This window comes from Haemorhous mexicanus, chromosome 2, assembly GCF_027477595.1.
Source record: "Haemorhous mexicanus isolate bHaeMex1 chromosome 2, bHaeMex1.pri, whole genome shotgun sequence".
In the NCBI taxonomy this organism is placed as follows: domain Eukaryota; kingdom Metazoa; phylum Chordata; class Aves; order Passeriformes; family Fringillidae; genus Haemorhous; species Haemorhous mexicanus.
Window position 1 is genome coordinate 122,045,808 of NC_082342.1, and position 10,902 is coordinate 122,056,709.

Consider the following 10,902-nt stretch of genomic DNA (forward strand, 5'->3'; position numbering starts at 1 on the left):
TGGCAAAAGTTATGGATCATTTAATTCATCATTTAGAGCCAAGTTTCTTGTACTTCAAAAAATAAAATGATTCTGTCAGAAGTCTCTGACCCCGTGTTTGTCTGTGGGTTCTTCCTGCTGGAAAACAGCAATGAGACAAACCCAAAAGTCCAACTGCTTCTCCTTTTCCAAGGAAGAACGAGGAGGATATCTGGGCTTTTCCTGAGGCTGCTCCCACTCCTGAGTCAGTCTCCTTGTGCAGAGTCCCGAGGGAGCTCTGCTGTCCTGCTGGCCCCATCCCCAGTCCCTGCAGGGAGGGTTTGGGGTTGCTCTGAAATCACTGTCAGCTGGTCACAAACCAGGAGCTCTTCTCGTGGAGGGAAAGGCTGTGGAGCACCAGGGGGTTTGCTCAGAAACTGGGAAACAAAGAGGAAGTGAGGATTAGGTCTCTGCAGCTGCCCCATCCTGTTTGCTCAGAAACACTGGGATTATTAAACAACCTTGGGACTGTTCTGCACACACCAAGTGGCTTTCTCAGGCCTTACAATCCCACAGGGCCAACAGTGTCACATTGTCCCTAAAATCCCGTTCCAGGCTTGGGAGCAAGATGGAAGTGCCTCTCAAGAATAACCCCAGGGCTCGGAGTCTTTTTGGGACAGAAACTTGAAAAAAACCAAACAGTTTTGATTGGGAACAAACACCAAATGGTAACTGGGCTGTAGGGGAAGAGAGATTTGTCAAGAACCCTGTCCTCAGGCACTGGGAGCTATTCCCTGGCTCCTGTCCCTCCAGGCCTTGTCCCCAGTCCCTCTGCAGCTCTCCTGGAGCCCTTCAGGCCCTGCAAGGCCACCATGAGGCCACCCCAGAGCCTTTCCTTCCCCTGGCTGAGCATTCCCAGCTCTCCCAGCCTTTCCTCACAGAGCTGCTCCATGCCTCTGCTCACCCCAGTGCCCTCAGAGGAAACAGTTCTGAACTGTAGTTGGAATGAGAAAGCAGCTGCTGTCAGGAGAGCTGGGCACTGCAGCTACAAAGATCAGCACAAATATCCTCCCTACCAGACCCCTTTCCTCCAAACTGGGGTTGGGAATGTTGTAGCCCAAACCTGCAACTGGAACAGCCCCTGTGAAAGCACTGCCTTGGCCAAAGCACATTCTGGGGAGGCACAGCTGCCCTCAGACTGCTGGGATGGCACCAGCCCAGAGCTCTCCCTGTCTTCAGAGGCACCTGGAGCACTCCTGTGTGCATCTGGTGCTGCCTGCCTGGCTGCTGAGCTCCAGGATCTGCAAACCAAGGGCTGCAGGGACAGGAGCCAGGGAATGGCTCCCAGTGCCAGAGGGCAGGGCTGGGTGGGATCTTGGCAATGAGGAATTGTTCCCTGGCAGGGTGGGCAGGGCTGGGATGGGATTCCCAGAGCAGCTGGGGCTGCCCCTGGATCCCTGGCAGTGCCCAAGGCCAGGCTGGACACTGGGGCTGGAGCAGCCTGGCACAGTGGGAGGTGTCCCTGCCATGGCAGGGGTGGCACTGGGTGGGCTGTGGGGTCAGCTGGGATTCTGTGATTCCATGACACTCCTGGTGCTGAGCACGTGTTCAGCCTGAAGCAGGAGCCAAAGCCAGCTGCACACCTGGGGGTGCTGAGCTCTGGCTGTGTGAGAATGAACTGCAGGGACTCAGGAGAGCACAGGTGGGACAGGGCTATTTTGGACATGCTTGTTTCTGGGAAGGGATCCTGCTGCAGCCTCTCTGTCCTCTGGCTGCGTGACAGGGGCACTGGGCCCATCAGCAGTGGCTGCTGCACCTGCTCTCCTTTTAGCTGGAATTTTCAGATTCCATAGAATCACAGATTCCCAGAATGGTTTGGGTTGGATGGAACCACAAAGCTCTTCCCATCCTGCCCCTGCTGTGCCAGGGACTCCTTCCACAGCCCAAGCTGCTCTGGTACAGCTGATCCAGCCCAGGTTCCTTCCTCAGACACTTCCCTGGAGTTAAAACTCGTGATTACACTTGTGACAGGACTTTGCTGCAGGAGAAAAAAGGAGCTGGTTTAAGTCTAAAAGCAGGCAGGAGAGACAGAGATTTCTGTTGCTCACTGGCCAAATGAGGAACTGAAGTTGACACCTGGTACTCTCTCACTTCAAAATCAACAAACCCACCCTGTTTCTGAGCCATAAAAAGCTGGTGATTGCAAATTACAGACCACTGACCATCAGGTGCCAGTGCAAGGAGGCAAAATAAAAGAAGCTTTAAATGTTTTGGCACTGAGAGCCTTGAAAAAACAAGTGGCTCTGCTGGAAAGGCTGATTTTCACGTGTTAGGCAGGAAACAAACCTCTTTCAAGTGTTCTGGGAAAATGTAGGAAGGGCAGAAAACATGTTTGATGAGTCTGTACAGATAAAAACTGGAGAAGAAACAAACGGTGACAGCTGTGCCCACGACCAGCATGGAGCCCACCAGAACAGTCACAATTATCCACACAGGGGTCACACCTGCCAGAGACAAGGGGAAAAACAATTACAACTGTCATTATTCACTGCTGGGTGATTATTTTCCAATTATCACTTTCTCCATGGAATGCCCCTGGATCCCTGGCAGTGCCCCAGGCCAGGCTGGGCTCTGGGGCTGGAGCAGCCTGGGACAGTGAAGGTGTCCCTGCCATGGCAGGGGTGGCCCTGGCTGGGCTCTGAGGTCCCTCCCAGCCATCCCAGGGTGATTCCATGGTCCCCACTCGCAGGTTACCATTGTGGGTTGTCTGCTCACAGAGCTCCCTGCTCAGCTGCCCTGTCTTGTTCCACTCGGGAATCAGCGCCTGCACTCGGACACAGTAAACTGTCCATGGCTCCAGCTGGGCCAGGATCTCAGAGCTGTGCCTGGTGTCCACCTGGGCTGCCTGCAAACACACAAACACAGCACAGGGGAGCTGGGGGATCAGAGCAATCAGCTAAGGAACAGCCCAGGAACTGCAATTACAATGACAATGACGACTACTTACTGTGCAGCCATCCACACCACTGCCCTTTGGGCTGTTTCCAGCAGCACTAACGAAGTTTTAGGCTAATGAGGGATGATAAATGAGATCTGGTGGCAGCCAGAAACTGCCACCCAACCGAATGAGATCAGCTGGGAGCACAGCTACACACCAACACCATCTCAGTGCAGAGGGAGCAAGTGGCATGAGCAACAGCACAAGAGGAAAAGGCCTCAGCTTCTGCCAGGGGAGTTTTAGATTAGGAAACATTTTTAAACATTTTTAAACAAATGGGGAGTTTTGGATAAGGGACAGGAAAAATTCCTTCACTGGAAATGCTGTTGAGCCCAGGAATGGGCTGCTCAGAGAATGGTGCAGCCCCCAGCCCTGGAAGTGTTAAAAGTGTGGAGATGTGGCACTTGGGGACAGGGGGTAGTGGTGAACACTGGGTTAATGGCTGGAACTGAGGGCTCTTCCAACCTTCCCAACTCTGTGATTCTGTGAGCTGTCATCTAGGCAAAACAAAAAAAGGAAAGAGAGGAAATATTTCTGGGAGCTGTGAGGTGGCTGAGCAGATGGATTTGCTGTTCAGGATCAGTCATGTCCCTGGAACTGCAGAGCATCCCTCAACAGCAACAGGAGACTCTCCAGGCAGGTTTCCATCCTGGAGCAAGCACCCAGCTCACAAAGAACCCGTGGAGCTCCCCAGGCTCTGCCTGCTGCCTCTGGGATCCCTAGGGAATGTCCCAGACTTGCACCTGGGAGTGCTGCAGGCACAGACTGCAAGTGCAGGTCAGTTCCTCTGGGGAATGCACGGAGTGCCTCCAGGGGCAGGAACAGCTCATCCCTCAGGAGCCTGGGAGTGAACACCGGGCTGCTGGGTGGGAAATGAGGGCCCTGACTTCTGGAACTGAATGGCAAAGCACTGAGCAGGTAACAGACAGAAATCACAACTGCACCTGCTGGACTCCATGGTATACAACTGCACTGGTGGACAAAGCACTCATTAACTGGGACTGGGGGCTGCAGGTGAGAGCCTTCCTGTTTGCCTGAATGCTCTAATTAATACATTATTAATGATCTTTCTCCATGCACTGTGTATGGAGGAGCAGAGCTGCCTGTGGACGAGGCTGGCCCTGAGAGGGAGAAAGGAACTGCAGTGGAAACAAACTGCACAGCTGCAGGTGGCCACAGGGAATAAAAGCCTTACCCATCTTAGATATTTTTGGGGGTAAAAACCCCAAAGTCCCACTGAGAGGGAAGAAACACAGAGTTATTGATAATTATGGAAAGAGAAAATTCTGTCCATGCTGCTGTTTAACTACACAGCTCCTGCATTTTCTCTGAGTCCCAGCTGTAGTGAACAGACTTGATTAACTGTAATTAGCAGAGATCCATTTTTACTCTTAGAATCACAGAATCGCAGACTGGGTTGGGATGGAGGGACCTCAAATTCCACCCAGTGCCACCCCTGCCATGGCAGGGACACCTCCCACTGTGCCCAGTGTCCAGCCTGGCCTTGGGCACTGCCAGGGATCCAGGGGCAGCCCCAGCTGCTCTGGGCACCCTGGGCCAGGGCCTGCCCACCCTGCCAGGGAACAATTCCTCATTGCCAAGATCCCACCCAGCCCTGCCCTCTGGCACTGGGAGCCATTCCCTGGCTCCTGTCCCTCCATCCTTGTCCCCAGTCCCTCTCCAGCTCTCCTGGAGCCCCTTCAGGCCCTGGCAGGGGCTCTGAGCTCTCCCTGGAGCTGCTCCTCTGCAGGTGAGCACCCCCAGCCCTCCCAGCCTGCCTCCAGAGCCTGTAACCCGGGCCAGACCCTCCGGGAGCTCCCAGGGCGTTCCCAGGATGGCGTTTTCCAGGAAAAGCCCAGGTGAAGGTCAGGGAGTCACCATACCCAGGAAGCAGAGGCCGGGTCTGTGTCTGGGCTGCCCCTCTTCCAGTAGAGGATCCTGTAGCTCCAGGAGCCGTAGTAGAGCCCCAGGGACCAGCGGTCCTGGCCGTGCTCCGCAAAGGGCCCCGAGAGATCCACGTGCAGCGCCCCCGCCTCCGAGCGCAGCCGCACCTCGGGGGCACCGATGGTGGCTGGGGAGAGAGGGGGAAGGGAAGGGAAGGGAAGGGAAGGGAAGGGAAGGGAAGGGAAGGGAAGGGAAGGGAAGGGAAGGGAAGGGAAGGGAAGGGAAGGGAAGGGAAGGGAAGGGAAGGGAAGGGAAGGGAAGGGAAGGGAAGGGAAGGGAAGGGAAGGGAAGGGAAGGGAAGGGAAGGGAAGGGAAGGGAAGGGAAGGGAAGGGAAGGGAAATTCATCTTCAGCTGGACATTCTCACACAGCCCAAAAATCACCTTTTAAATCATGCATTAGAGGGAAGTAATTTCTTTTTCCTGGGTCAGGCACAAATAGATGCTTTCCTCACATAACTGCTCTGGAAATGGATTTTGTTTTTGAACTGAACACCAGGTACCAATGCAAGCCCCATTCCCACAGCCTCTGAATGAACTCAGTTCCCTTTTGCCAGCTGTGGTGACTCCAGGAGAGGAAGGACCATTTCCATGGCTATCACTCACTTCTCCTTCTGGGCCAAACTGCCACAACATCTGTCTGTCCTGAGCAGACCCTCTAGAAAAGTGATTTACTGGGGCTTTTGTGGGTTTTGATTATGATCAGCTTGAAAAATGAAAACATTTGAATTATTTCTGCCTTGTGCAATCAAGATTTCTTGGCTGAAAATTAACCTTTCTCTATGAGAGTGGGGTTTTTTTGAAGTAAGAAAAAATAGAAATTAAACTTTTTGTCTGGCAAAGTAATGAATAAGGAAGTAACTGAATTTATATACAGGAAGTCTGGCTCCTTGAAGACAACTTCTCCCTGTCTGGAAAATAGAAATGTGCCTTATTTTAAAAGAAAATTATGCTTTGTTTGAAAATCTCCTCCAAAGAGGTGATCAGTGACAGAGAACCTACTGTGCTTTCTGTCAGTGCTACAAATAAGATTTTATGTATTATGTAATTAAATGTGTTTAAGTATGTAATTAATAATAAAATGTAATTAAATTATAAAACAGAAAATAGAAATGTTCCTTATTTTAAAAGAAAATTATGCTTTGTTTGAATATCTCCTCCAAAGAGATGATCAATACTATGACAGTGAACCTGCTGTGCTTTCTGCCAGTGTTATAACAAAGACTTTATAGTTCAAGGTTGCTGGAGCCCTGGATGCTGGGAATTCCAGACTGTCTGTGCTGGCAGGCACTGACCCCCAGAGAACACTGCAGTGACCTGAGGGCCTGGAGAAGCTTCCAGAATGGAATGACAGAGCTGGGATTGTGGGGGTGGGGTTTGGATAGAAGTGTGTGATATCCCAGGGTGGGAAACTCAGAGCTGAAGGGTTTAGAATGCAGTCAGAGACAGAAAGCAAGGTGGGGGTTTTGGGGTGGAGGCTGCTCCTTCTTCTCCTCCTTCTCCATGGGTTTGGGTGGTTTTGTGTCATTGGATAAAAAAGTCCCCATTGAGGCACAGGTGGTTGGGTGTTGGGTTAAAAGGGAAAATAATTGAGGTGTCATTTCTTAATTGGACAGTTTATTCTTCAAAGGCCTCGTAGAGAAAGACAGTGAGCCACTTTGTACCTTGTCAGTGAAATACAGAACTCACTGCTGTGAGACTGTAACAGATAAGTAAAAATAAACATCAAAGCCTGAAATACCACCTGAGTGCCTTCATCCCCACCTCGACAGAGGCAGAAAAAAGAAGCCAAGAGCTGGCACATCGCAATGAAATGATAAAATACTCTTTATCCACTAGCTCCTCTCCCAGAGCAGGCAGTATTTTTGGGAAGAACAGGCAAGGCTCACTGTCATCCATGGGCTTGAAGGTGAGGCTGACCCAGGGGGAGTGCAGCTGCCCCGCCTCGGCCCGCAGCCGCAGCACGTAGTTGCCGTAGGGTGACAGCGAGGACACGTCACACTGGGGCAGCCTCAGGTCTGTCCCCAGGGTCTCATAGGTGTCCCCAGGGTAGTAGATGCTGCAGGGAACAGAAACAAGGTGTAAGAGATGGGTAATTGCAACTGGTTAATGGTTTTAAGGCAGCAGAGCTGCTAATGCAAGCAGGGAGGTAAAAACGTACCCAGCGTGTGTAAGACTCACACTAGGGATTTTACACCCGCCCATAAATCCATGACAAACTTAATGATAAACTTAAGGATTCAAATTGTAACTCTGTAAAAAATGCCCATGTCCTGGCAGGGCCCCAAGAGTGCACTCAGCAGGCAGGAGCTCAGGGAACCAGCAAACAGCCAGTGCCACTGCAGGGCTCTGCTGTCCCACTGGGAATCTGCTCACAGCTGTCCCCAGGATTTGCACACGAGGAAAAGCCAGGGAAAACAGGGCTGGGAAGGGACCAGGAGCTGCTTATGGAACAGAACCACAGAGGGTGGGGGTTAGAGGGACCCTAAATCCCCCCCAGTGCCAGCCCTGCCATGGCAGGGACACCTCCCACTGTGCCAGGCTGCTCCAGCCCCAGAGTCCAGCCTGGCCTTGATCAATACATGATTTAATAGATGATATTTAATCTATTTTATTCTTTCTGCTTTGCATCAAAAGCCTCCCCAGAAATGTACTGATCAAGGGACAATGGCTACAGAACCCAGAAAAATCTTCTCTTGACTCAGCATGAAGAGAAGGCTCTGGGCAAGGCTTAGAGCTCCTTCCAGTGCCTGGATGGGCTTCTGAAGAAAAGGGAGAATTGCATATGGGCAGAGAGTGCCAGGAGCCAGGGAATGGCTCCCAGTGCCAGAGGGCAGGGCTGGGTGGGATCTTGGCAATGAGGAATTGCTCCTGGCAGGGTGGGCAGGCCCTGGCCCAGGGTGCCCAGAGCAGCTGGGGCTGCCCCTGGATCCCTGGCAGTGCCCAAGGCCAGGCTGGACACTGGGGCTGGAGCAGCCTGGCACAGTGGGAGGTGTCCCTGCCATGGCAGGGCTGGCACTGGGTGGGATGGGATGGGATGGGATGGGATGGATGGGATGGGATGGGATGGGATGGGATGGGATGGGATGGGATGGGATGGGATGGGATGGGATGGGATGGGATATGATGGGATGGGATGGGATGGGATGGAGCATCTGAGAGATCAGGGAAGGGCAAACACTCAGCACAACCAGGTCTCTTCAGTCACAGAAGTGAAAAACCACACACAGAGCCAATAACACCCAACGTTAGAATGTGTTTGGGTTCCAAACCAAACAGGACAAAGCTGCCTTGGGTGTGAATGCCCAGGAAATGCCTCTGCCCTGTCCTCCAGCCCAGCAGAGAAGCCTCTCACAAGCTGAAATAAAGGGACAGCTCCTGGGACAGCAAAGTCCCTGAAATGAAGGGACAGTGTGCTCTGCAGAGGACACAGGTCCCCAGCACACAGAGCTGTGGGGTGTGAGTGAAAGGCAGCCCAGCCCAGCCCCACCTCTTGGACTGGACAGTGTAGGTGAGGTTTCCTCTGGGGAACCTTGGTGCATCCCACTGCAAGGTGCTGTGAAGATTGACTGAAGAAATTCTCACATTCCGGGGCTCTGGGACCATTCCAGAAACTGTGGGAGGAATCAGAGCCAACATTTCAGTGTTTGCTCCAGCACTTGTCACTCATCCAAAGTTTAAATCCAGCCTCTGCCTTGCCTTAGGTGCTTATTCAAAAACAGAGCCCAAATAAATTAAATTTAAATCCTGATGCCTCTCCTGCCTCCTTATGTAACAAAACAAATTACTGGCACCAGTGACTTCCAGTAAGTGCTTGTGACACCCACATTTCTGGTGCATGACTGAGCTGGTGCTGCCCAGCACTCGGGGCTTGAACTCTCCCTGAGACTGTCAAACCCCAATTTTTCTAAGCAGTGCTATGGGAATAACAAGGGTGTGGGGATTGGTAAACTTCAGCACCTCTGAAGGTAAGAGAGCTATTACATATAATTAAATGTAATTAAGTATCACTAACCAGCATTATTCACAAGTGACAAAACCCCAGTTGTTCTCCTTTCTTGGAACTGAATCAAAGAAACCCCAAACTAGTGTAAATATCAATGAAAAGCCCATTACTGTTATGACTTAATTGTTCTTACATAATTGTAGGTATTGAGACCAGAACAGCAAAGATTCCAGCCCATTACTGCACCACAAATGAGCAATGCAAACAAACCCTGCCAGAACAGAGCAGTGCTTAAATGTCACAGGAGTCATGCCTGATGAGAGACTCTAAGATAAATAACACATTTTCCATGTCTGTGGTTTACAGAATCATCAGGGCTGGAAGGGACTTCAGGGTCACCCTGTGTGACCCCAGCAGCCCATAATCACCCCTGCACCATGTCCCCAGCTGATGCACAAACGAATGAAATCCCTGTGTCAGTCACCCCCTCTGGCAGGCAAGAGTTTGAAATCTGAACCTGACTTAAACAAAACCTGTTTCAGACTCTGGCCCTACAGTGTTACCCCTGCACCCAATAAATAAATTATAGTGCACATCACAAATACAGAAGTTCAAATCCCACACTGGTTTGGGTTGGGAGGGACCTCAGAGCCCACAAAGTGCCACCCCTGCCATGGCAGGGACACCTCCCACTGTCCCAGGCTGCTCCAGCCCCAGTGTCCAGCCTGGCCTTGGGCACTGCCAGGGATCCAGGGGCAGCCCCAGCTGCTCTGGGCACCCTGGGCCAGGGCCTGCCCACCCTGCCAGGAACAATTCCCAATTCCCAACATCCAGCCCTGCCCTCTGGCAGTGGCAGCCACTCCTTTTATCCCGGCACTGCACCCCTTGTCCAAAGTCCCTCTCATTTCTCCTGGAGCGCTGCCCCTGCTCTGAGGATGAGGTCTGAGGCAGGCATGCAAATTCCCAGGAAAAATCACATTTCCTTGCCAGGCTCACTTCCCTCACAGTGCTGCCTTCCTGAGGAGCCTCCAGGTAAATTGCTTCATTGGGCACTGTGGATCCGAAGAGATGAGGAAATGTTTCTGGGCTTTCATGTTTGTGCACAGCCCTCCCAGCCCAGGGAGTGCCAGCTGTGCCCCATGGCCACCTTGTGCCCAGCCCAGAGCACTCAGTGCCACCTCCAGGGGACACCTGCAGGGATGGGCACTGCAGAGCTCCCTGGGCAGCCCCTGCCAAGGCCTGAGCACCCTTTCCATGGGCAAATTGCTGCTGCTGGCCAAGCTGAGCCGGCCCTGGCCCAGCCTGAGGCCGTTCCCTCTGCTCCTGTCCCTGTTCCCCGGCTGTCCCCTCTACAGACAGTCACACGGGGCTCTGGGGCCGCGGTTTCGCCCCCACGCCCGCCTCTCCTCGCCGGGACCTGCAGTGTCCCACTCAGCACAGACTGAGCCCCGGGCCAATAACGCCCGCGGTGGCCGGCCGGGCTGGCCCCGCTGTCCCCGCAGAGCCCTCACAGCCCACGAGGAGCCGCGCCGGGCTCGGGACAGCGCGGAGGCACCGCCGCCTCAGGCGCCCCTCGCTGCCGCTCCCCCTGAGGCCAGGCGGCACCGGGAGCTCGCTCCGTCCCTCCGTCCCTCCCCGGCACACTCACCGAGGAGCAGCAGCCCGCTGCAGAGCGCGGCCCGCAGCGCGGCGGCCATGGCGGCTCCCTCAGCCTCGGCGGGGCGGCCGCGCCATGGCAGCGGGAGCGGGGCCGCCCCGGCACCCCGAACCCTTCCGCTTCCCCACAGGGCGGGGCGGGCACCCGGAGCCCCGGCACCCCGAACCCTGCCGCTTCCCCACAGAGCGGGGCGGGCACCCGGAGCCCCGGCACCCCGAACCCTGCCGCTTCCCCACAGGGCGGGCACCCGGAGCCCCGGCACCCCGAACTCTGCCGCTTCCCCACAGGGCGGGGCGGGCACCCGGAGCCCCGGCACCCCGAACCCTTCCGCTTCCCCACAGGGCGGGGCGGGCACCAGGAGCCCCGGCACCCCGAGCCCTGCCGCTTCCCCACAGGGCGGG

The 10,902-nt window shown here is 54.1% G+C and overlaps 1 protein-coding gene across 2 annotated transcripts; it reads right to left on the reverse strand.

Annotated features, from left to right (window-relative positions):
- IL10RB (interleukin 10 receptor subunit beta) lies at positions 1-10,902 on the reverse strand. Of its 2 annotated transcripts, XM_059840217.1 has the most exons (8): positions 10,493-10,902; positions 8,389-8,512; positions 6,788-6,957; positions 4,840-5,027; positions 2,713-2,863; positions 2,305-2,462; positions 893-952; positions 1-395 (listed from the first exon to the last, which is right to left on the reverse strand). In XM_059840217.1, the coding sequence occupies exons 1-8, from the start codon at positions 10,539-10,541 to the stop codon at positions 225-227; spliced, it is 1,071 nt and encodes a 356-aa protein (XP_059696200.1). In that variant the 5' UTR covers positions 10,542-10,902; the 3' UTR covers positions 1-224. The 2 variants fall into 2 exon arrangements, with proteins under 2 accessions (XP_059696200.1, XP_059696201.1); XM_059840218.1 differs by lacking the exon at positions 893-952 and having other exon boundaries at positions 10,493-10,886.

What these genes read in the sequence shown, in the direction of transcription:
- IL10RB (XM_059840217.1), bottom strand. Translation starts at nt 10,541, where the DNA reads ATGGCCGCCGCGCTGCGGGCCGCGCTCTGCAGCGGGCTGCTGCTCCTC. An exon ending in CTTCAAGCCCATGGATGACA is followed by an intron (nt 5,028 to 6,787) that starts GTGAGCCTTGCC and finishes CTCTCTCCCCAG; the next exon opens with CCACCATCGGTGCCCCCGAG. An exon ending in ACCCGGCCTCTGCTTCCTGG is followed by an intron (nt 2,864 to 4,839) that starts GTATGGTGACTC and finishes GTGTGTTTGCAG; the next exon opens with GCAGCCCAGGTGGACACCAG.